The 25,941-nt window shown below is 44.8% G+C and overlaps 2 protein-coding genes across 4 annotated transcripts in view; both read left to right on the top strand.

Moving 5' to 3' along the window:
• The window catches only part of EVI2A (ecotropic viral integration site 2A), a 234,222-nt gene that overhangs the window by 127,945 nt on the left and 80,336 nt on the right, over positions 1-25,941 (top strand). The window lies entirely within an intron of this gene.
• On the top strand, positions 498-19,606 carry WSB1 (WD repeat and SOCS box containing 1). Its single transcript, XM_083587870.1, has 9 exons — positions 498-671; positions 4,864-5,032; positions 7,398-7,666; positions 9,537-9,668; positions 10,719-10,819; positions 13,803-13,975; positions 15,687-15,800; positions 17,544-17,651; positions 18,472-19,606. The coding sequence occupies exons 1-9, from the start codon at positions 632-634 to the stop codon at positions 18,629-18,631; spliced, it is 1,266 nt and encodes a 421-aa protein (XP_083443996.1). The 5' UTR covers positions 498-631; the 3' UTR covers positions 18,632-19,606.

Genomic DNA, 25,941 nt, shown 5'->3' on the forward strand with positions numbered 1-25,941 from the left:
TGCTCTTAATCCTTAAACATTTACAGGTGGAGGAACTGCACATTTTTAATCTTTGATGTTTTATCGTGTTTTTCATATTCTGCTGGGAGCAGCCCAGAGTTGCTGGGGAATAAAATATTATGATTACGATTATGATTTTCTGGCACTTAAAAGAATCAGGGAGCTCCCCAAATTCTTTTAAGTGCCAGAAAATAATATTATATATTATATATAATAATAATATATTACATATATATATTTACACACACACGCACAAGTTTTGGAACCACTAGCTCTAACATGAGCCACCTCGGCTTTTAACAGTTCCTTTGCCCCCTTCCGCAGAATGGTCTCGCCCAAGAGCTAGCTTATTCCATTGAGGAGGGCCCGTTCTATTTCGGAAGAACAGACCTCTAAACGGATTCCCTCCCTTTCCCTTACCCAATCCGCGACTCTTACGTAAGGGGCGTGGCTTGAAGCCCCTCCGCGGCCACGCCCCTCCTTTATAAACCTTCCCGCGGCGGCCATTTTGTCTCAGTCTTTAGCTCTTGCGGCGCAGCGGAAGGTTGCTGGGAAGCATTCGGAGTCTTTCGTTCCCTTTGCTCCTTTTTTCATTCTTTGTTCAGAGCCGGTCTGAAGGGCGGCTCCGTAGATGGCCAGCTTTCCCCCGAGTGTTAACGAGAAGCTCATTGGTGAGAGGCGCCCCCTTCCGCGGAGAAGGGAAAAGGGATTGCTTATTGCTGATTATGTTTATTAATAACGCTAATAATAAAACGATCGAAAAGGTGGCAAAGGAGGGGAGGAAGATGGCTCAGAGGCGTTGGCTATGCCTCGTGCTGCGTGAAAACGCTCGTTGGCAGCCGAATTGCAGGGCTTGCTTAGAAAGATGCGATAGGACTCTGCTCTTAAGTGGGGATAGAACTCTGCTCTTAAGTGGGTTGCATCCAGCGCGATTCCTTACTCGGAGTAGACCCATTGAAATGAATGGGCATATCGGAATCGGGTCACTTGGTTTCGAGGGATCTGCGGCGAGTAAAGCTAACGTTGGATGCAACCCCAGGTTTGCAAGGGATCAAGTAAAACATTAGTAAAGGGAGGGGTACGGGAACATGCATAAAACTGGCTTGCGAGCAAATGATTTTCCTTATACAAAATAAAACGAGCACGTCGTTCCTGTTGCCTTTCTGCACAATTCGTTGGAAGTTGCTTATGCCCGCGCGTGTACAGTTTTGCATATGTGGCTTAAGCTTGGAATAGGCCCAAAATAGGAGGAAACGAGGGCTGCTGGAAAAAAAACGTGGGATTGAAGGAGAGCATCTTGGTTGTTGGGGATGTAATCATGGCGGCGTGCTATTAATAGCAGTGTGATTTGGTGTGCTAAATTATGTACACCTTGCTTTTGTTTTGTCTTTTGGGACGGGTTTAGCAAGTTATGAATGCCATTAAGGAAATTATAGGGGAGACAGTTACAGGGCAGGCTCTCGCACGCTGCTTTGTTAGTCCTACGTAAGAGTAGACTCATTTAAGTTAATGGGCATGGCTGACTTGATTTCAATGGGTCTCTTCTGAGTAGAACTGAATTGGACAGAGCCCAATGAAATCCATAAGCCTCAGCCCCCCCCCCCCGTGGCATGTTCCAATTTTAATTACTTGTGACCCCCTCCTTCCTACGGCCTTCTAAAAACAGTAGCTTAAGGGTGCTGGGTTTCCCCTCAACCTTTTCACTCCTCTGTAATTTGAGAGTTGTGTGGTGGGTATGGCTGTTGCAGTTGGAGGCAGCATAGAAGCATTTGACATAGCACTAGAGAAGTAGATTATAAAGTGGATCCGGTTGGGTGTGGTTGGGGCTGGGCAGTGGTGATAGAGCAGCCTAAAGAACTTTAGGAGAGCAGGAGGGTGACAGGCAAAATAGAAAAACAAGTGCTGCTAAATCTGAGACAGAAGCTAGCTGTGGGCAAGCGACTGGGTTTATAATCAAGAGTGGGGATCCTGTAGCCCAGCCCCAACTTCTCTTATCTCTAGGGCTGAGGGGAGTTGGGAACCCCTAACCTTTTGTTGGGCTTCAGGCTCCCCACTTCCTGGTGTGCAGGAGTTGAAATTGAAATACTTTATTGTCACTTGTACGGTCTCCAGCTTAGGGAGGTGCCATTGCGTTTTATCCAGGTGCATGTTTTGTGTGTAGACTGCTCAAAACTTTCCAGAAGATTATAAAACGATATACTGGGTGTAGCCTGTGATAATCATCTCTGATAACGAGGAATAAAACAGCGCACACATTTTGGCTGGTGGGATAACCTCAAGGAAGCTCTTGTTTCCTCAGAATGAGAGGTGCTTTTTTGTGAGACACTGAGGAAGGATCTAGTGGTGACTTTGGGGGGGGGGCGGAATCTGGTTATAGAGATTTGAAACAATTCCTTCAATGATTTCAGTGGCTGTGAGAGTACAGAAAGTTGCAAAATGATTTTTTAAACAAAGCATAGAGAGCAGGACTGTAATGTAAATTGCTTGCATGCAATTTCCTTCTGGTTTGACCGAGCAGTTAGGGGAGTATTTCAAAGCCCAAAAGAGGAACAAGTCTGTTCCGCATTGAAATTCTTTTGCAGTTAGTTGTACATCTGCACGGGCTTGCAGTGTGAGTGACTCTGATTGGAAGTTGTGTTACGAGTCAGAACTGAGTCAGAACTGCTGCGTGTCAGGTGAATTTTTTCTTCTCCCTTCCCTGCTTTTTCCCTCCTTTTTTGCGGGTGGGGTGGGGTGTCAGCCTGGAACCTTCCACCCCTTCACTCATCCCAAATAAGTGAAAGAAATGGAGGAGAAATTCTTGCTGGTAATACAAGATGCCCAAATTATCTCGCTTGCTAATTTGCAATGCACTTAAAATGTGGATTATTTTTTTTACCATGTCTTTCCCCCCTTTTTTTTTAAAGAGACCTATGGGTCACCTAATAAGGGTAGGTTTTCAGCTTTAGGGTTTGCTTGCTTATTGCCTTTTTGGGCATGGCTAGCACTGCTGCCATTATGTATGCTGAGTTTCTCATGTACACAGCCCCCTCTCCCCCTCCTCCATTTACATATGCAAGTGGAGCTCAGTGGGGAATGAGTTACCTTGCCTGTAATGTTCATTTACCCTGCCCTAAGGGATTACTGACCCTGTATTAACTGAAAACAAGCTCCCTTTTATCTTCATTTTCATCTGTTTTATGTTCTGTTTGTAGTGCGGTATTTGGGTTGAAAGAGAAGCAAACTTGGATTCTCAAGCTCCTCCTCCCTTGTTGCAGTGAAAGAAACTTCTGTGTGTCCACAGGGGGAGTACACATTTAGTGGAGGAAAATGATAGGTTACTTTTAGTGTCATCTTTTTAAAATGTCTGTGGAACCAGTGAAGGCTGTGCATACTTGGGTGATGATGTAAGGCAGGGGAATAATTCCACTACAGTTTTTTCCAGTGGTGACTTCCATTTCTGCAAATGCATTGTTTTGTAAAATTGGGAAACAAGATGTTAACCGGAAAAGTTATTTCTTATTCTATATACATTTTATTTATGATTTTCTGTTTTATTTCTTGTAACTAAGAAATAGAGCGTGAGTTTACTTTTCTCCTCCTCACTCCTAATCTTTTTCCCCTCTTGTCTTTTTTAGATATGTAAGCTGGAGGTCAGTCTTTTCATTGACATATGTAACTAACCTGCTTTGGGAACCCTTTTTTGGGGGGGGGCAGCAGAAATACTTTAAAGAAGTAAAATGCCAGTCAGATGAAGGCAGTTTCTATTTTTGTAATTAGCTTTCCCCCTCCCAAGCGGCTGAGTATTTATCAGCCCCTCACTGAAACAAATCTATTTGTAAATGGGATAGCATGAGTCAATGGTAAATCAGATTAGACATCATTCAAGAATGCTAAATAGATACCTAGTCTGTTTTGCGCTCTGGGGGGAAATGACCCCCCCCCCAAAAAAAAGTCAAGTGCTGTAGGAAGCCTCACTGAACAGTGGGGATTACTTCTGAGCAAAGGTTCATAGGATTGGCCTGCACAGAAACTCAGGCTTGGGAATAGTAAGAGAATTAAATGCTTTTAGACTAAAGTGGGTGTAAGTGGAGCCAGCCTTTCTTTGGTTTACTGAAAAGGGTCAGGCGTAAACCCTCTTGAATCAGAGCTAGGCTTCCTTTAGTAGATACTATTGTGAAGTTTGTGCTTGTGTGTAGGCACAGGTTCTGCACATGCTTCTCCATTTGTCATCTGCAGGCATATAAAGACAGGAAGTGCTTTTTAAAAATCTAGGCTACGTCAAGACAGACTTGATATTGTGTGTGTGTGTGTGTGTGTGTGTGTGTGTGTGGAAAATACCAGCAAGAACTCTCTTACAAAGCAGCACTTCTCAAAGTGTGGGTCCTAATGTGTTCCTGGTTGTGGGCTTGGTATTCAAGAGCAGGAATGGAGACCTGTGGCTCTCCAGATGTTGGACTCCAACTCCCATCAACCCCCACCAGCATGGCTAGTGGGGTAAGAATTATGGGAGTTGTAGTTCAACAGCTTCTAGAGGACTGCACATTTCCCATCCTCCTTCTATAGAGATGCTGCAGTTGTGATTAGTTTAGATTACCTTCACACTCCTAGGATGCTATGAGTCCTTCCATTTCAATTGACTTTTTTCCTTTCACTAAACCAGCAGCACTTCATTCCTGACTTTTAACAAGTCACCTCCCTCTGTCATCCTTAAATTCCATTCACATGAATGCTGTGTCGGATCAATAGTAAAAATCAAAAATCAAAACGTATTCACTGTTGACTACTGATGCGATGATTCAGTAGCAAGGGTTCAAAAAAGTGGAGTCGGAAGCATATTGGATTTCTGGTTCACGCTTACAAATGGTGCATTCTCTTTTTTAGGAAGATCACGGACAGTGGGAGAACTTTTAGCCCCAGCTTCGCCTTTCGACAAAAAGTGTGGGCGTGAAAACTGGACGGTTGCCTTTGCTCCAGATGGCTCCTACTTCGCTTGGTCACAAGGCCATCGCATAGTAAAACTTGTTCCTTGGTCTCAGTGCCTGAATAATTTGTGAGTACAGCCTGTTTTGAAAATAGCTTTGTTTCTGTTCGTCGTGTGTTCTTTACAAAAATCTCTGGAAACAGTTGTGTCGAAAGCAGATTTTTAAAGTTAACAGGCGGTCTGCTTTCTACTCGAAAACAAATTGTGTCATTTCAAAATAATTGGTTTTGCAAGTCTGTGGTCCTCCAGATGGTGCTGAACTCTATAAGGAAAAGAACCTGCAAGATCAGGCCAACTGCCCATCTAGTCTAGCATGCTGTTCTCACAGTGGCCAACCAGCTCCCTCTAGGAAGCCTGAAAGCAACCGAACCCTCTCCAATTGCAATGGCGAGCCACAGACATTCATTATCCAACAAGGAAGGTAGAATTTCAACTCTCCAACCCTCATGAACCCAGTTAGCACAGCTGATCATCAAGGATGACAGGCGTTGTAGCGGGAAAACCACAGGTTCATTACCCTGTGCTAAGCCATGGCTTAGTGTGATATGTGTATACATGCCCTCCCTGCTCATGCAACTGGGAGAAAGCTTTTGTTTTCCCTTAATCGTGATTTGTCATGCCGTCGGATATAACAAACAGATTAATTTCCAACCAGACAGCATCAAATTGTGGTTTCTGAAGCTGGCCAAAAGTGGAAGCTTCTGGATGCGTAATTTCAGCAGTGCAGATGGATAGGCAGAGCGCATGAGCCTAAAGCTTGCTGCAACTCAATCATGGTTTAGCGTGCCATGTGTAAGCATAGAATGCAAACCAGAGGTGTCGAAACAATTTGTTCAGTCTGCTTTTTAGGAAGAACGACCCGGTCAGTGCTATTTAAGTTGCTTGCAAGTTGGAACACAACTCCCAGTTGAACTCTGCACGTCTTCAGATTTTGCTGTGCGGTTTCTGTACTCAGAAGTTACGCACACAATATTTTACGTGCAAAGTGTGTGTTTTATGGGAAAATGCACTGACAAATGCACATTCCATGCCAGTATACAATTTAAAAGCAGGCTTTTCATGTGTCCTTTCAAAAAACGCACCAAACGCAACGGACCTTTGGTTGCACACCGGCAGGACTGAAGTAGGACTGAATTAGTGCTTAGTCCACCCCCTCGTGCAAGCACAGCCAATGTGTAAACTAGGAGAAAGAAGGGAACTACCTGAATGGAAGAGTGGTAAACCTGTGACCCTCATCGGCTCCAGCTGGCATGCCAGTGATCACGAATGCTGGGAGTTGTAGTCCAGCAACAGCTGGACAGCTGCAAGTTCCCCACAGCTGTGGTGAGATACATCGGGAGCTGATGTATACCGTTCAGTATTGTCTACACTGATTGGCAGTGACTCCAGGTTTTCAGACTGGGAACATTCCCAGCGCTACCTGGAGATGCCGGGGATTGAACTAGTGATCTTCTCTATTCAAAGTAGATGCACATCCCAAAACAAAAGAGGGAGAGAGAAAAGACCCATAAGTCAAAGCACTAATTCAGTCCTACTTCAGTGTTGCCGGTGTGCAACCAATGTTCCATTGCATTTGGTGCATTTTTTGAAAGGGCAGATGAAAAGCCTGCTTGGGCTTCCTTGTTCTCCATGCAAGGGCCACCCATGTCCTTTGCAGTCCTTTGCAGATTAACTCTTAAGTTCCATGGGATCTACTCTCAGGCCGCTAATGCACATGCCTTGCCAGCCTTAGGAAGGGAGGTGTCCATGGTAGAGACTGTACAAACCATACTTCATTTTGATGGTAACTAACAGGGGTGGGGTTGGATTAGATGACCCTGGGGTCCCTTCCAGCTCTATGATTCTGTGAATCCAGAAGCATTGCTGCCTCTCAGTGTTGAGGCAGAGCATGACCATTGTGGTTAGTAGCCATCGACAGCCCTCTCCTCCTCCATGAATTTGTCTCATCCTCTTTTAAAGCCACCCAGTTGGTGGCCAGCACTGCCTCCTGGGGAAGGGAGTTCCACAGTTTATGTGCTGCATAAAAGCTAACGTGGTCCAGTGGACAGAGGTCTGGGTTCATCCCACCTCCATGTTCAGTGCTCTCTCTGCTTTGGTTCTTGCAGTAGCAGTGACCCAATTCATAAAGTTAATGGGGAAATAGTAAAACCTTTACTGTTGGAATTTGTTAGTTTCCCCCATACATTGAACAAGTTTTCGTTAGTAGGTTGGCCTACTCTGCATGGAGAGAATATTATCCATAGCCGCCCCCCCACACGATGGTTTGGGCTACAACTGGTGTCAGCTCAATGGTCAGGGATGCTGGAAGTTGCAGTCCAAAGTATCTGTAAAGCATTAGGTTGGGAAAGCGTGCTGCATATTGACTTGTTTTATCAATGTTGCCGTTTGTGTGTACATCTTCCTTCTAAAAGATTGGCTTGTTTTTCCCTCCCAGTTCATTGCATGGCGTAAAGACTTTCACCAATTTAAGCCATTCCAAACTTTCGAGGCAGAACAGCAATGGAGACCAGAAAAACAAGCCCAGCGAGCACGTCATAGATTGCGGCGACATCGTCTGGAGTTTGGCCTTTGGATCTTCCGTGCCTGAAAAGCAGAGCCGGTGTGTGAATATAGAATGGCACCGGTTCAAATTCGGCCAAGACCAGCTTCTCCTGGCAACGGGCTTATCCAATGGTCGTATCAAAATATGGGATGTCTATACAGGTAATCAGCGTCCTGGTAGTAGAAAATAAATTCAGTTTGCTTTCTTTCTAAGAACCAGGGAAGGGTACCTTAAAATGTGATTCTGATGCCTGAAAGGGCTCCGATTGTCCCTGTGGACGATTTCCAAATTCATGGAGGGTGGATCTGTCAATAGCTTTGGGTTGTGGCAGATAAATAGAACTTCCAGGTTTGGAGTGATGGTGGATCTGAGAAATGAAGGGGCGGGTTGCTGCCATGATGACATAAAACCTCCCTTTTGATTTCATCAGAAGGATTTCCCCCTCTGAGCCTAATGGCCACACAGGCAGAGAGGGCGCAGGACTGATGAAGTGGCTTGGCACACCTGGCCTACAGGCCTGTGCTTGCGCCCATCCCCAATGACTCTGAACTTTCCTTGGATTAGGCTGGGGAAGTATTGGCCCGTAGGCCACTCTTGGCATGCCAGGGTATCCAAATTGACAGCCCACGATGCTGTTCCATCTCGTATCATCTGATGAGTGGGAGGATGTGGCAAAATCCTGCCTTGACTGTGCACTTCTGTCCCCAGCAGAGAATGGATGCACAGCCCAACTGAGCAGATGATGGGGGTGGTGGAATAAGTCATGCTCGGTTTGGCAGGATCCCATGAAAAATGGATTGCATCAAAAGTCTTAACTAAAACAGAGAAAGAAAACTGTTTTCGCAGCACTTTGCAGGTGCTTTGAAGTCCTGATTTTGGGGTGTCCCCATTCTGCTGTCAAAGTCTTGATAATTATCTGATCCATAGAGTCGAAAAATGACGGGCTTAAGTGTTGAGCTAGACACATTCTTGGTCTTAACGTTGCACACATTTTGCACCAGTCATTAGCAAGATAATTTGTGGTTGCGGTTGCTTTTTTATTAGTTGTTGTCATCTCTGATCCCTTTTATATGAATTTCTCTGATCGCTGGAGACTGTCTTTACAGTGGCAGTTTTCACCCAGTTAGCTTCTGGTCTGGGTGAAAAATCTGTACCTTTAGAATGGAAATTGGAACGATGCACTGCATAGGACAGTGTTTAAATGTCAAGCAGACTGCCAAGTTCCTTGAGTTTCAAAGTAAATCTTTGCACTGCTTAGAAGATAAGCTTTCCTGGCATCAAGTCTAAAAGCTTATCCAGCAGATAACGCAAGCATATTGGCTTAACTGAAATATGTTTGGGATCAACAAATAACGTATTAAAACATTTAAGTACTGTGTAAGACAGCCTTGCATTTAAGCACTGGCCTGGTAGCCATAGACAACAAGGAATTTGATAGAAGGCCTGTGGGTGGGCAGAGGAGAAATGGATTACACCATCCTTCCTCTGCCAGCCAGCAAGTAAAAACATACTTCCAGGCTGGTAACTGTTACTTACAAGACTGGCACAATATTTGATTTATCAAAGGATATGTATCCTGCTCTTCCACTCCAAAGTGGATGTGTTTAAACCTGCTTACCTGTATGTAATTTGTTTCCCAACAGCCCTAAACATTAATAAATATAAAGTAACACCCTGTTACTGCAAAGTACACATCTGCTGCAGTACACCCTGCACCTTTAAAGCACCCCCCCATCAAGGCTTGGGAACTGTAGTTTTCCCATCAAAGAGCTATATGCAATTTCTAGTGTCCTTAACAAACTACGGTTCCCATGATTCTTGGGGGGTGGGTTTTTTTTAATGTGTGTTGTGTATGTAGCCATTGTAACACATTAAGGGTTTTGTTTGTTTTTAACAATATTAAGTATTTAAAATGTTAATACGGAAGGAAGAATGCTAACCTTTCCCCCAAGAGTTGCAGTAAGAAAAGAAGCCTTTTGCCCTTTGTTCCTGACTTTCCAGGTTTAATTTTAAAATATTTTATTCCAACAGGAAAGCTCCTCCTTAATTTAATGGACCATACAGAAGTTGTCAGAGACTTAACTTTTGCCCCTGATGGCAGCCTGATACTAGTGTCTGCTTCACGAGACAAAACACTAAGAGTATGGGACCTGAAGGATGATGGTATGTTATCAGGAATGTTTTACATGGCGTAACAAACAACAGGGACATGATTTACTGTCTAGCAATGGAAAGCTATGATGCATTAGTATTTTTTATGTTTTGAGATTGTTTTCTTTATATACAGCAAGTTCAAATGGTATTTGTAGAGATGTTCCCAGTGTCCCAGATTTGTCTGTCTATAATATCTGCCAGCCTTCCAAACTTGTCCTTACAGACAAGCATGCACAGATTAGATCTAAATTCTTGACTAGAAACTAGGCTTGCGAACCGCACCTTGATCCTTGTTTGCAAACCAGAATTCTAGCTGGGGTTTTAGAGTTTCTCATTTTGGATAGAGCAGTTTTTTTTTTGTTTTTTGTTTTTTTGTGTGTGCGTGTAGAGCACAGATACTCTCCAGCATTTTGACTTCACTCCCAAAGGCGCTCTCCTCCATTGTCTCTTGAGACAGACATGTCAACAGCAGCAGCACAGATAAATCATGGACTCAAGCTGTTTAAGGCTTTGGCAGGTTATCTGAAGGACTGCCTTCATCCAATCCTGCCTTCAAGCTTAGCTCTACCGCAAGGGCCAGATCAGCTAGGCTGGCATGCATAAGAGACCAAGCCTTCTTGGTGGTGGCTCCCGAAACAGTAGACTTCCCTTCAGTGGCCTTGTGTCTTCAGCTCTTGCATTTAGGCAGACCTTGAAGATCTTCCTCTTTGTGGCAGCCTTTCCCTGATTCCGAAAGAAGCTTGCATCTCCAAAACTAACCTGTACATGTGTTCTGCTGTGACTCTTTTCCTTCTGCACTTCCTTCTGTACCTATTGGGGGAAGGACCATGGTTAGAGCATCTGCTTTGAGTGCAGAATGTCCAAGGCTCGATCTACAGGTGTCCCCAGCCTCAAACGTTGGCGTATTAATGTAGACAACACTGAGCTTGATGGACCAGTGGCTTCCTTTGTACTTTGCTTTGTGAGGCTGTAGCTCTTGGAAGCACCTCAAATTATTTCAAGTGAAATATGAGTGTTTGATACTAAACTGGCTTTATTCCCTTCCCTTCCCTTTTCCAGGAAATATGATGAAAGTATTAAGAGGGCACCCAAACTGGGTCTATAGCTGTGCTTTCTCTCCAGATTCTTCCATTCTCTGCTCTGTGGGGGCCAGTAAAGCAGTAAGTATCAAAGTTTCATGTTCTTCAACCTGTCTTTGATTGTGAGCAAAGAATTATTTGGAATCTTAAGAATAAAGCCAGCTTGTGCTCTGTGTCATGCTGGATGATGATGATGATGATGATTTAAGGAATTGCATGACAAAAACATTTGTAGTAAATTGGCACCAGGCTTTCGTTCGGTTATCATTTACTGAGCTGAACTTTTTATTGCTTTTAGTCTCAATAAAGTTGAGGAATCTTGCAAAGTAGCCATGCATATCTCCATCTGTTCCATGACTTAAAAGAGAGAGAGAGAGAGAGGGCATAAACGTTTTGCTTAAGAAAGGAATAGTTTTATAGTAATACTTTGTGGCTCTTGGCTCCTGTCACGCTCATTTGAAAGATTACTTTTCCACACCTGGGCTGCTGATCTTACTTGACAGTAAAATGTCATTCTTGGACAGTTTCCAACAAACTGCCCTTGAGCTCAGTGCTTTGGAAAGGATGAGCAGTGAGTTTTGCATCAAACTGCGTTGTGCTGCCGTACTTGCAAAATGCAACACAGGGCAGTCAAAGAACATAGAGTGAGCTGCTTCTTTGTATAAAGCAGGAACAAGGCACCTGTCGCCCCCCCAGGTGTTGTGGGGCTATAGCTCCCATCATCCCCAACCACTGGTCTTGGGGGTGGGGGGAATAAGGAATGGCCAATGCTGCTAAGGGCGAGAGCCCAACAACATTTGGGAGGCTGAAGGTTCCCATCCCTGATATAAAAGTCTAGAATAGTGCTAAGTCTATAAAGTTGCAGTCCAAGACATGCTTATTTGAGAGCAAGCCTGCACTGAATTACTTTCGAATAAGCATGCTGGGATTTGAGTTGTGTATCTTCTGTTCAGTTTAACATTAGAAAACTCCAGGTAGGGGTAATAGAAGGGTGGACAACTTGTATCGCCTGAAGCGTGAGGACTGGAGTTTTGTTGGAATCTGGAACCCTTAAATCCCATTTTAGGAGTTAAGTTTCTAGTCCACATGTTGGGCAGAAATTCTGAAAGTATAAAATTTACGTTTTTTTCAGAAGTTAGGCCTGAGTTTACTTATTACAACCCAGAGCCACCAGTTGCGAAATCAAATGTCACAGAATAAATTCACCAGCCGCCAATTGTAATGTTTTGTCACATGGATTAAAATGCCGGTGCTGCGTCTCTCTATCAACTACCCACCCCTGAGACGGCCTTCGGGGTCGAACAAGTTGTCCATCCTCCAGGCTAGTAAAAATTGTGGCTTTCAAAGTTAGCAGCTTGAAGGTTAGCAGAGAGATAGTGTCATTTGAAAAAGAAATATAAAGAAAAGCCTATTGTGATTATTATTATTATTACTATTACTATTATTATTTTAAAAAAGGAAGCCTAGATAAGAAAGACTTAACAGTAAAGCCCTTTAAAATAGAACAGATGTAGATGTATGCATTGATCTTTTTTTTAGGCTGTGTGTTTTCCATAAGCTTCTTGCTTTCCCTGTCACAGGTGGTGGCAGCAATATTGGTGTGATTGAGGGTAAGCTGGCACCACTCAGACAAGCGCACATTGGTGTTAGCTGGGCAGAAACAGTGGCATCTCTGGCCACCAGGCTGGAGGCGAACTTTACCATAGGACGAAGTAACCTTGCATTCGACTGCAGGGTGTACTGTACGTACGCAGGTGCTGGTTGATGTCCACTTTCTGCTTCCCCCTCCCCCTTTCTTTTCCTTTTTATTTTATTTTAACGTTGGTAAAGAGATCCTCTGGCTCCTCTTAAAATTTTAACAATAGATATTTCCAATTCCTATGGAATTCTGGAGTCTCTTAATAAAACTGAGCCGGTCCCTCGTCGCTTACTGTGACGGACTTAGTAACGAAGTTTCAGTACAGTACAGCGGTGGCGTCACTAATTAATATATTTATTTACACCCTGACTTAGTTCCCCACCCCCCCGGACCAGTTTTATGTTTATTATCTCTGCCTGTTCCTAAAGTTCAGGGTGGCTCAACAATTTTGCATACATAAATATATATTTATTTAAAAAACAAAAAATATTCTATTCCGTAAAAAGGCTAAAAATTATATGCCAACCTGTTTTTGTAGCCACAAACCTTTGCTAGCTTGTTGATTGTATTACACTGAACTTTGTAGTGCAATTTTGAGATCTAAATTTTCCTGCACATGCTTAAACTTACTGACTACAGTATTAAGTATACAACTGCATGTGAAGTGTGCTAAGCCGTGCCTGTTTGTGTAAACTGCTAATTACTGAGACCTTTTTTAATTATTATTTTTTTAGAAAAAATCTTGGCAAATAGCAGTGCTTGATTTTTATTTTTGTTCTTTTTCTTAAAAAAAAATTAAGCTTAAAATGTGTAATATAATAAACTTGGTTTAATTTCTGGTTTTTTTTGCCAAAGTCATGTCGTTTGGCTGTGACAATTCCTTTTTTGCTTGCAGTATCTGTTTCTCTTCCTAGGCTGACGTTGGCGATCCAAGCCTATTGTAAACAAGTGATCTTAAACTCACAGGGGATTCCACGGGAGTAACCATATGTTAACCTTACTTTTTTTTCTGTCTGTATATTTCTTAAAATTTTGTTAGTTAATTGGAAAGTGGGCGGGGGGGCGGATGTTAGTACTTAACCCAGCTACTGTATACATATCTATATATTCTTTTACTTAAAACAGTTAAAGTAATAACATGGGATTCAGTAAAACCACCACTGTTGATGTAAACGTTTTAATTTTTTGGCTTATTTTTATAAATAACACTTAATATGCATGTTTGCTTTAATTTAAATAATTCTGAGTATGGCACTGAGCATTTTCCGTAATTGTAGTAATTCTTAATGCTTGGCTTTAGTTGTAATCCTCAGTAAAACTAGCAGAAAATGTAGTTTTGCAGGGAGCGGGGTGGTGGGAACACGTTGATGAAATGTCTCCTCTGTGCCTGGGCATCACTATAACATGAGCTTGCTTTGATTGCAGGTGTTGCTTTGGGATATGGATAAGTACACTCTCATCCGGAAACTGGAAGGGCACCACAACGATGTTGTAGCCTGCGAGTTTTCTCCTGACGGAGCTTTACTGGCTACGGCATCTCATGACACCCGCGTTTGTGTCTGGGACCCGCACACTGGAGCCATTCTGATGGAGTTTGGGTGAGTGACTTGGATGGAGTGGGCGCAGGGATAATCTTAAAAACTTGCCCACCGTTAGCATTCTTTATTTTACATGGGCAGCCTCTGCTTAGATTTGTACCAGGTTAAGAAGAATCGGACAAAGCCAGGGGCCGGTGTTGTTCATCGGACAGCGCTTGGCTGGGAGGGAGGACTGGGTTCAGGTCCCACCACAGCCAGGAATGCTTTCAGTGGCTTACTTTAGAGAAGTGACTGCAGTTTTCCAGGTGTGAAATAGGGATTGTTGTTATTGTTGTTTAGTCGTTTAGTCGTGTCAGACTCTTCGTGACCCCATGGACCAGAGCACGCCAGGCACTCCTGTCTTCCACTGCCTCACGAAGCTTAGTCAAACTCGTGCTGGTAGCTTCGAGAACACTGTCCAGCCATCTCGTCCTCTGTCGTCCCCTTCTCCTTGTGCCCTCAATCTTTCCCAACATCAGGGTCTTTTCCAGGGAGTCTTCTCTTCTCATGAGGTGGCCAAAGTATTGGAGCCTCAGCTTCAGGATCTGTCCTTCCAGTGAGCACTCAGGGCTGATTTCCTTCAGAATGGATAGGCTTGATCTTCTTGCAGTCCATGGGACTCTCAAGAGTCTCCTCCAGCACCATAATTCAAAAGCATCAATTCTTCGGCGATCAGCCTTTATGGTCCAGCTCTCACTTCCATACATCACTACTGGGAAAACCATAGCGTTAACTATACTGTATGGACCTTTGTTGGCAAGATGATGTCTCTTCTTTTTAAGATGCTGTCTAGGTTTGCCATTGCTGAAATAGGGATTAGTGAATTGCAAAATAGAAACTTGGGGACCCCAGTTCACTAGTAGAGAACACGCTCTGCTGGCACACGTTAAGAATGGAGTGTCAGGCGGGGTACAAGGCTTGAAAGACTCTTCTGCTTGGAGGCCCCAGAGACCACGGCTAATCACTGAAGATTCACCAACTGGTGCCCACCAGATGCTTTGACTCCCATTGGCCCCAGCTAGCATGACCAACAAATCAGGGACGATGGGAGTTGGACGTTCAGCAACATCTAGAGGGCACCAGGTTGGGTAAAGCTGGTAACTTTTTATTTATTTCATAAAAGTTGCACACTGATTGGTTTTTGTGTGTGTGTTTTAACTCCTCAAAGCAGTTGACATACCTTCATGCCTGTACGTGTGTGTGCGCATGTATGTATGTATACGTGTGTGTGTGTGTGCGCGCGCATGCAAGCAAGCAAGCAAGCAAGCAAGCCATGGTTTTCTTGGCTTAACTATGGCTTGTTTGTATATTCAAACCCACCCCAGTCAGCTAGCTTATGTTCAGTTTGTGGCCAACAGAGCAGAATGTGGAACTGACTTGCATCTAATATTAGTCTTTCTTGGGAGCAGACCCATTGAAATTAAAGGACATGAGTAACTTAGATCTGTTAACTTCAAACTTAGATCCATTAATGTACGAAGACTGTGTGTGCCCGCCTTCCATTCCAAATGCATGGCTTCCCTCAAAGAATCCTGGGAGCTGTAGTTTATCCCCTCACAGAGTTAGAATTCCCAGCACCCTTAGCCAACTACAATTCCCAGAATTCTTTGTCCCTTAAATACGTGGAGCGTACAGAGCCTTAGTCCTGGCAAGCCCTGTTGAGTGGCTTTTGGTTAATGATTAAACGCAGAGCAAATGTCCCGTGAACCGAAGTTCTTAATTTCATCCTCAGGCATCTGTTTCCCGCACCGACTCCAATATTTGCTGGGGGAGCAAATGACCGCTGGGTCAGATCTGTATCTTTTAGCCACGACGGACTGCATATTGCGAGTCTTGCCGATGATAAGTAAGTATGGCAAAGCACGGCTTGGTTCCGCTGGTTCTTGCTGGCTGGGAAATGAACTTTTGTGCAGTGTCTTTGAGGGTGAGGGAAGCTTTCCCCCTCGCAGATGACCGGCGCTTGAATTAGGCAGATAAGGGGAAATCAGCCAGAATTATTTACCTACGCAACCCGAGGGTCTTCAAAGCGCCCCACAAGCACACAATTTTAAAACGCAGTTGAATGCAATAATCAGATGAGCTGCACAATGAAACAGCACAGTCAGCAGGAGAGAAGATGAAACTTTAAACTCAAATTAGAATGATTAGGTGGTGTTGCCTTGCTGGTGATTATGGAATCCTCAGCTGACTTGGCCCAGCGATCAGGGTAATGGAAGTAGCAGCTCAGAATACCTGGAGGGAGGTCACAAATTGGGAAGAGTGGTGTCTGTAATAACTCGTGGGCAGATAAATAAGAGCCATGGAACCTCAGATTGTCTGCTCAGCCACATAAAGCCCGCAGCAAGAAAGAAGCTGGGGCAGAAGCTAGAGTCACGACTTCATCTGAAGTTAATTGAGCAGAGTTTCTCAGTATTGCACAGTCGCCTGGCAGGTTAGAACAGGCTCCTATGTAAACGGTCATTATGCAACAGGAGACAATCTGACAGCTGGGCATGTGACTTTCTGGCACCTTTGTCGAGGGGTTGCTGAAAAGTACCCTGTCACAAGACACAGGAGCGGGCTCACTTGCGCAAGCAAGCTTCCTTCTAAAACCTTTCTGCAACATTCCTGGAGACCTGACACATTTTATCATTGAGGTATTTAGACCTTTGGTCTGAATTTCCTTGAGCAACGGGGAGGGAGAGTATTGCTCTGACACGTGGCAGAATGAGGAGGAAGAATACCGGGGCTGTATCGTGGTATATACCATTTCAGACTGCATTTAGGGGATCCCTACATTGCCTTCCGTTATATGACATTAACCATGGGCTTGCTCACTTGCAGTGGATTCAGTCACTCAGGACACACAGTTCTTCCTCACCTGATCCATGCAGATCCAGGGGGTGGGTGTCATCATCCCCAACCCACCTCTTTACACATAATCGGTGAGGATCGAGGAGGAGGAAAATCTTACCTCCCCCATTCCTTTTCCTCGCTGGTGCCAAAATCAGCAGGTTGGGTGGATACAGGGGTGCTTATCCATCCCATAGGCCAGGGATTAACTATTCTTCCTTAGAAATGGATTGAAGGCATCCTAAACCTTGTGGCTTTCCTAAGGCCCTGCCAGTGAGGTCATGCTTGGGTTGAGTATTCCCAGATCAAAATCCCACCATTTAAAAGATTAAAAGGGTGGGGGGAAGTGATCCAGTTTTGTATTGCCTGCATCACATATGATTGAAGGGCCTGTACAGTTCCCAGCTAACTGCTTGGGCTGTCAGCCAACCGTGCAGCATCAGCTCTTTGCTGCGGCACTTGCAAACCACCAGGACCTTCAGTTTTCAGTCCGGAATGCCCTGGATTTATTTTGGACCAACGGCTAGAATGTGCATGTCGCCTTAGGCCTCGCATCAGTCCCTGATCCTCTTGCTGGCGCTGCAGTGAGACGGCTTTGTTAATTTGCTCATCTTCATCGTCCCTCCCTTCCTCCCTAGATGTCTTCAGCAACCAACGGAGCTGCGTCAGCTTCCAGCTGTTGCTCAAATTAAGCATAAAGTTTAGCAGTGATGATAAAACAGAGGCTGTCAACTTAACCTGTTTGCTCTCTTTTCAGGATGGTGCGGTTCTGGAGAATTGACGAAGACCACCCCGTCCAGGTTGCACCTCTGAACAACGGGCTTTGCTGTGCCTTTTCTACTGATGGCAGTGTTTTAGCTGCTGGGTAAGCAAACCTCAAAGTAATAATAATAATAACAACCGCAAAACATGCATACTCCACTGGCAAGGTAGTTTCTTAAAAGCCAAGTGGATATTTTAAAAGAAAACCTCTCTGGTGTTATTTATATATAAATATATGCACTGGGGCCTGTTTCTCTAGTTGCTGCTTGGAAGTAACTACTTAAAGCAGTCGCCATCAATGCTGCTTGATAGATAATCCTCAAGTAAAGAAATGTGTGAGCCTTTGAGGGCAGTAAATGGTTTTGATCTGGAAAGGTTCCTCCTCCTGACGGAAGGGCTTTTTTTCTGTTGAAGGAAGAGAACCTTTTGACCCCACTCAAATTGTCTACAGCTATTGTCAATCTGGCACACCATCCAGATGTTGTTGGACAGGGGCCAGCAAACTTTTTCAGCAGGGGGCCGGTCCACTCTCCCTTGTGGGGGGCCGGACTATATTTTTTTGGGGGGGAATGAATTCCTATGCCCCACAAATAACCCAGGGATGCATTTTAAAATAAAAGTGCACATTCTACTATGTAAAAACACGCTGATTCCTGGAACGTCCGCGGTCCGGATTCAGAAGGCAATTGGGCTGGATCCGGCCCCCGGGCCTTAGTTTGCCTACGTATGTTGTTGGACATGGGGCAGCAGGTTGGCAGGGCTGGTTCTAGACCAGTGTTTCCCAAACTTCAGCTGTTTTTGAACTGCAGTTTCCCTCATCTCTAACCACTTGTCCTGCTAGCCAGGGATGATGAGGATTGAATCACATGGGGCGTTGGGGGAGCCTAACCGACTTCCATGTTTTATTTTGCTTTTGCCTGCAGGACGCAAGACGGAAGTGTGTACTTCTGGGCCACTCCCAGGCGTGTTGCCAGCCTCCAGCACTTGTGCCGCATGGCCATCCGCCGAGTGATGCCCACCAGCCAGGTGCAGAATCTGCCTGTCCCTCCCACAATCGTGGCTTTCCTTTCCTACCGGATTTAGAAAGTAAATTGGAAAAGGGGAGGAGGAGAGCAGTCTGTCTGGCACGTGGGCGAAAGAGAACCTCAAGCTTTTTGTAAGCCTTTTTGAGCTGAACGCTTCACATGTTTCGGTCGTTATTTTTCCTTAAGAATAAAGAAGGGGAGTTTCCTTAAAGACGGTATTTATGGAGAAGATCAGTAGAGGTGTTTCTGAAAGTGCCAGACTTTTCTAAAGAAATTCTAACTGTGAAAATCTGTAAATAATTAGATGTTAGCTGCTATGTATTACCCGTGTATATCATTTGTGATTGCTTTCTTAATGTAGAATATAGCATGTATATAGGCATATGTGTTTGTGTGTGTATGATACATATATACGCGTGCACACAAACACACACAGATATATATAGATTCTGGAGCCACAAGCTGTATTGGTGCTGTGTATAGAGTGGTGTTTGTGGCTCAGGGATAGGAAAACAGAATTTAGTGGCTTCTGTATGTTGTGCATTTTTGGCAGGGGGCTCTCAAAATGGGGCCCTGGGTTGTGTACATCTTGTGTAGCAGAAGGAGTGAATTTCCTTGAGGCCCACAGCACGGGAGAGGAAGAAAGCTTGATTTACCAGACACGTGTCATCTTCAGGGAGGCCTTAATTTTGCCACAAATTGAATGGTGAGTGTCCAGGATCGCTTGGGGGTCCTTAAACCTTTGAAATCCAGCTACTGTATTAAATCCTGGCAACTTCTCTATCAGATGTGACTTCTTCACAGGCTCAGGGTTCCCACCCTCCACCCCCCCCCAACACTTCAGTCAACCTTTGTCATTTAAAGGGGGTGATAACTGGGTGAACTACCAAAGACATGAAACCATTCTTGTTTTCATATGCTTTTGCCTTCTGTTCATCTGGACTTGCAGATACAAAGAATGTATGCATTGCATAAAATGCCTGATTATATATATTTCTTCTTTTTTTGTATTAAAAAGTTGTTACAAAAAAAATACACCACCCTACAGAGTTTTGAAAAGCTGGTTTGTTTGTTTCGTGTGAGCTGCATCTTGAGTTTGGAAATGGGAATGACAGAGAAGAAAGCTAAGGAATATGTTTGCTGACTTCCTTTTCCATCTAAATCTGGTGTGGGGGAACCTTTGCTGAACCGACAACTCCCAACTGGCCATTGAAATGTTAGGAGGGCTGTTGCCTAACATTTCTGGCTCCCAACAGTGAAGAGAGACAGTAGCTGTCATAATAATAATTTATGATTTGTACCCCGCCCATCTTGCTGGGTTTCCCCAGCAACTCTGGGCAGCTTCCACAAAGACCAAAAATACACTAAGATGTCACACATTAAAAACTTCCCTGAACAGGGCTGCCTTAAGATGTCTTCTGAATGTCAGGTAGTTGTTTATCTCTTTGACATCTGATGGGAGGGCGTTCCACAGGGTGGGCACCACTACCGAGAAGGCCCTCTGCCTGGTTCCCTGTAGCTTGGCTTCTCGCAATGAGGGAACCGCCAGAAGGCCCTCAGCGCTGGACCTCGGCGTCCGGGCAAAACGATGGGGGTGGAGACGCTCCTTCAGGTATACTGGGCCGAGGCCATTTAGGGCTTTAAAGGTCAACACCAACACTTTGAATTGTGCTCAGAAACTTATTGGGAGCCAATGTAGGTCTTTCAAGACCGGTGTTATGTGGTCTTGGCGGCTGCCCCCAGTCAACAGTCTATCTGCCACATTCTGGGTTAGTTGTAGTTTCCGGGTCACCTTCAAAGGTAGCCCCACGTAGAACGCATTGCAGTAGTCCAAGCGGGAGATAACTAGAGCATGCAGTACTCTGGCGAGACAGTCGGCATCATGGCTAGTAGACATGAATTTCTTTTGTCACATGCATCTTCCTAGCACTCTGGTTCACTGGATCTCCCCAAATTCTAGAGGTATGAGCAAGGAAGAAAAGCATCTCACTATATCCCCATTTCACCACCCCATAATCCTATCTCAGTTTACTTGCCTTTCTAAATGTTTAGCTCCAACTCTTTTATCGTTTCGGGCACCTTTTCCGGTTCTGCACTGCCATTTTAGTTGAAGCAATGGAATACAACACATTATTCAAAGTATGATCTCGCCAAAGTTCTGTATAATAGATTGGTGGTGAGCTGGGAGGGTGCCGCGATTTCTAGGAAGGCCTTTGAGCCCAGCTCTTGGGATTGTCTCTGCGATCTGCCTGTTACTTCCCTTTATTCTCGTGGAAGAGGAGATGAAGCAGCTGCATCCAGTTAGCAGGAACTGGCTGCAAAACGGGAACTTCAGAGCTGTGAAGCACGAATCACGCTGAAGGGAGAACCATGGCAGCCTGAGTGCTAGGGTGAAAACAATCCTTTGCTTGGGGGGCGGGAGGAGGTAGAGGTAGATTTCTATCCCTTTGCATCCCTGCCAGCTATCAAGAGACCCAACTGCTTGAGTTTCTTGAGAACAGTGGCTGGAAGCTGTTGCAGTACATGCAGTCAAAATAATGATTATAAACACTGCAATGAGCTGGCCTACTTGCAAAACTCCCTCCAAAATGCATGGGGCGCAGTGCCCATTACGAAGCAGCTGGTGTTAAGTTTAATGAAGCAATTAATTAATTTGGGAGCTAGACACTGGATTCAGAGGCAATGGCTGGGTGGGGGGCACTAGACCACAGCCAGTTTTGCATTTGTGCTGGGAGAGTGACAAGGTCACAAGGCTTTTCAGGTTTGCCAGTGCCCAAATGCCTGGGGGACTAGCTTTGCTGTCAATAGGAAGTGAGCAGGACCCTAAGATGGCGTAAGGCAAGAAGGGCTGCAGCATGTTGGCAAGTAGCACACTGCAAGAGCATGTGCACTAGGGCATGATGGGAGTTGTAGTCCAGAACGTCACGAGGGCACGAGGTTGCTGAAGGCTGAAATGCAATAGAAAGTTAGCCTGCTGGGAAGAACTGGGTTGCCCCCCACCCTCCATTTCACTTCCCAAGGGTAGAGCTATGGAATAGACTCCTGGGGGAAAAGGCCTAGAGCAGCCTTTCTCAACCTTGGGTCCCCAGATGTTGTTGGACTACAACTCCCATCATCCCTCAGCTCTGGCCTTGCTAGCTAGGGGTGATGGGAGTTGTAGTTCAACAAAATCTGGGTACCCAAGGTTGAGAAAGGCTGGCCTAGACTCTTACCAGCGCTTTTTAGAAAAGAGGTGCCTGTACTACGTACCCTTGAGTGCCCCCAGAAAAAAGCACTGATGATGATTATTTATTATTGGAGCAACAACTGCAACCCACTGTGCCAGTACAATAGACTCTGAAGAAGCCGAGTTAACTAGCTCAAAGAAGAATTCAGGCTCTCCTTGGAGATGTTGGGTTTTTATCTTGCTTTGCTCAGAGGACTGGACTGAAGCGGCTGGTGTATTCGGATCGGAGTGGAAATTGCCTGTGTGTGTTTCTGCATGGAGTGGCTCTGCATTGCTAAGTCTGCAAAATATATGCCAGGCTTTTTGTTTGTTTGCTCTCTGCAGTGCTGAGTGGTCCTGGGAGTGCCTTTGAGCTTAGCCAAAACCCATGTTCCAAATGTGGGGTTATTTTTACCATCTGCAAAGTGTGCGGAAACATGCAATAAAAAAGGAATAAAATGAAAAATCAGGAGGGAGAAAATAAAATATGATTCAGCTCTGAAAGGAATGACAAGGAGTTGGCAAAGGAGCACCTGGGGACATCGTGTTTAATGTCTCCTCCTTTCCTGCTCTTTCTGCTCTCTTTGATTGACAAGCAGGTTCTCTCTGGCAAGGGTTTTTCATAGTTAGAAAGCCAGATTTGATTTATTTACCCACCCACCCCAGCAAAGCTTAGCTCTGGAACATGTGGCACAATGATAATAAGTGAGACTGTCACTGGCCATGTACAGAGCTCAAGTGATCACCACAGACGGAGCCCTTAGACATCCAAAGTAATGGGATTGTCGCTTTAAAATTAAGCACAGGATAACAACCACTTGGCACAAAGAATCCTGGGAATTGTAGTTTACACCTTACAAAGGGTTCCCCCTATGTTAGTCCTACTCAGATCACACCCATAGTGAACAATGGGCAGGATTAACTTGGGTGCATTAATTCCAGTGCATCGGCTCTGAATAAAACCAAATAAAACCCAGAGCTACAGTCCCTGGCGCCCTTAAACTACAGTTCCCAGTATTCGTGCCCAAAGATTAAGGCCTTCTGGGAGATGATTTATAATGAAATGAAAAAGGTATTTAAATATACCTTCTTGAAGAAACCAGAGGCTCTTCTCTTGGGCATAGTCGGCCATTTGGTGCCAAAGAAGGATAGAACTTTTTTATGTATGCTACAACGGCAGCAAGAATACTTATAGCAAAGCACTGGAAGACGCAAGATCTACCCACTCTGGAAGAATGGCAGATGAAGTTGATTGACTGTATGGGACTGGCAGAAATGACTGGCAGAATCCGCGACCAGGGAGAAGAGTCGGCAGAAGAAGATTGGAAGAAATTTAAGGACTATTTACAGAAACATTGCAAAGTTAATGAACTTTGAAAGATGCTGGATTGAATTTATGTGGTCTCTAGCTGTTATGGTAAAAAGAATTGGTACAAATATTGTTTAAGTTACAAAATTTAAGAAGTTGATTGGAAAATAAGGTGTTAGTTAAATGGAATGTTAAGAGCTTAGGATTTGCTGGATAAACAATTTGAACTAGAAAACAAGAAGGGGAGGTATGAGGAAGTCAAGGAAATATGTTATTGAAAATTGGTATTGAAATTGATTTGTTTTTAATATTTTTTTCTTTTTCTTTTTTGTTTGTATAAAATTGAAAACTCTAATAAATATTTATAAAAAAAAATACAGTTCCCAGTATTCTTGAGGTGGATGGAAGGAATGCACTTTAAATGTATGGTGTATACACAGCCTAAAGCGACTTGACCTGGGATGACTCCTTGAGGAGCGATGTCATCATCATCAGGGCTGCCTAAACTTGGGGAAAGGGGCAGGATGTTAACTTTATGCAGCAAAGCAACCCAGATTCTGTACCCAGAGAGAAGCAGATCAAACCCACAATATGTGGGTTTGCTTATCATGAGAGTCAAGGAGGTAGCTGGAATGAACAGTAGGCATGGAGAGGAGCCAAAAATTGCTGTGCCCTCAAGCTCATAATCTAAGAGACATGACACAAAAGGAAAATGTGCTGGGAGAGAGGAGGAAAAAAGCAAGCTCGCACACACCAATTTTTAATTTCGGAGAAGCTGTAGAGAATAGCAAAAATGGGAAATTGGAGAGAAGCCGAAGGTTGCTGGCTGCTAGCTTACTATGCCAGGCCCCAGCCTGCACTCATGAATCCTGGTTAAATCCCTGCAGACCCCGTCAGCAGATAGTTTTGACAGTGGGTTTAATTAGACAGTCTTCCTGTACCTCCCAGACTGGCGGGCTCATTTACATTTACCTTTAGATAAGTAATCAGGACCTCACTGAGATGCCATGGAAACGTTATCAGCAAGGCTGCGGCCTTGTCTAACCACTGGAATGTAAGTGGTGATAACGGAGGCCATTTTGAAATGCTGGTGTGAAGTTTGAAATCTGGGAACAACTGAGGAAGTTTGGAGGCATTTTTTTAAGAGGGCAGATATTCCTCCTTCCCTCACAACAGGTATCCATCAATGCGTCACTGAAAGCCTTAGCCTGCATTAGTTTCTCATGAGCAGAATGCCATATTTCCATTGTTAACAGATTCCTCCTACTCCCCCTGCCACATCAACATTTTGAGGTGACGAACAGCATTTATTATGGTTTAAAAGGTCACCTCAAAAGCTGCTGGTGTGCAGAAAAGAAAGAGGGAATGAGGGGCAGGAATATGCTCTGGAAATGAGCAATAGCTTTGGGAGACCAGCACATCCCTGATGATCGAGGCTGCTAACAAGGGGCCTGTTTGCAACTGTCTGCAGCACCTGCTGCTCTCTGGGTAGCCACTTGCTTGGGCCCTGCTGGCTGTGGAGCCCTGGACTTTGGTCTTGAGGTCCAACACGAGCCGCTCTGCTGCTTCATTTTATCACATTTGACCTGCGGTGGCTGGCACCCATTGGGAAGGGTGTGGCAGAAGTCAATAAGACCACACAGGAGGCAGAGCCCATGACAAGAGGAGCCAACTAGCTCCTGGGACAGCTCAGGAGGTAGAGCACGAGACTCTTGAACTCAGGGTCGTGGGTTCGATTCCCGCATTGCAGGGGGTTGGACTAGATGACCCTCGGGTCCCTTCCAACTCTATCATCCTATGATTCTATGAACTCTGGTTTGCCCCCCATCTTCTTCCTCGCTGCTGAGGTCTGCAAGGGGAGTGCGAAGACTTGGGAAAAGAAGGAAACTGACCCAGGTAGGGCCACCCTCTGGCCTAGATGAAGGCAAGCAAGGCAGCTGTCAGAGGACAGGCCGCGTTTGGTGGGTTATGGTGTCTGAGCCACCCTATGAGAACATGTAGGGGCATGAGAAGAGCCTCTGTGAGTTTGTCGAATGCTCTTTTAAAGCCACGCAAATCGGCTGCCGTCGCTGCGTCTTGTGGCAGCTAATTCCACAGTTTTAATAATGTGCCAAACAAGGCGAGGCCATTAGATCAGGCCAGTGGCCCATCTATAGTCCAGCATCCGGGTCTCACAATGGCAAACAAAGTGCTTGTGAGAAACCTGCAAGCAGGATCCAAGCATGAAAGCACTCTCCTGTCCTGTGGTTCGCAGCGACCACAGTGTTGCTGCCCCCAACTGTGGAGCAGAGAAAGGGGCTGTGTCCCAACTGGAGAGGATTTGGGACACTTCCGGGGGAGATTGAAATAAACCAACCAAAATAAAACCCGGGATGTTTTTGTCAATTTGTGGTTAGCTCGTTACTGCGACTGAGGGAAGCGAAAGCAGGAAAACAACATAACCTATCTATGTGCAAATTATCCTCCCTCCCCCTGTGGGTTTGCTGTTACTAAATTCACCACTGGAAGTTACTCAATCAAAACCACAACTGTGTGTTGTGCCACCATTGGGTGGGTAGAGCTCCTCCCCCCCCCCCATAAAAATGTAAACCTATGCTGACAAAATATTACTTGAAACTACTTGGCAAAGAAAGCATAATCATAACAGTTTGCTATTTACAAAGGCCCAGGCATCCCATAACGATAAGCCAGGTGTGGGGGACCATTTGGCCTTCCAGATGTTGCCGAACTACAGTTCTCTTCAACTGCAGCAAGCATGGCCAATGGGAGTTGTAGTTCAGCGACATTGGGTTTCCCACACCTGTGCTAAGTAAAAAAAATGGCTTAGTGCAAGTGAGCAAACCATGCAGGTGCT

The sequence above is a fragment of the Podarcis filfolensis genome, assembly GCF_964270895.1.
Source record: "Podarcis filfolensis genome assembly, chromosome: 15".
In the NCBI taxonomy this organism is placed as follows: domain Eukaryota; kingdom Metazoa; phylum Chordata; class Lepidosauria; order Squamata; family Lacertidae; genus Podarcis; species Podarcis filfolensis.

Excerpts from the sequence above, each read along its gene's own strand:
- WSB1 (XM_083587870.1), top strand. The coding sequence starts at position 632 with ATGGCCAGCTTTCCCCCGAGTGTTAACGAGAAGCTCATTG. Across the intron at positions 10,820-13,802 it reads CTGTGGGGGCCAGTAAAGCA|GTGTTGCTTTGGGATATGGA; the intron begins GTAAGTATCAAA and ends CTTTGATTGCAG. Across the intron at positions 17,652-18,471 it reads GGCAGTGTTTTAGCTGCTGG|GACGCAAGACGGAAGTGTGT; the intron begins GTAAGCAAACCT and ends TTTTGCCTGCAG.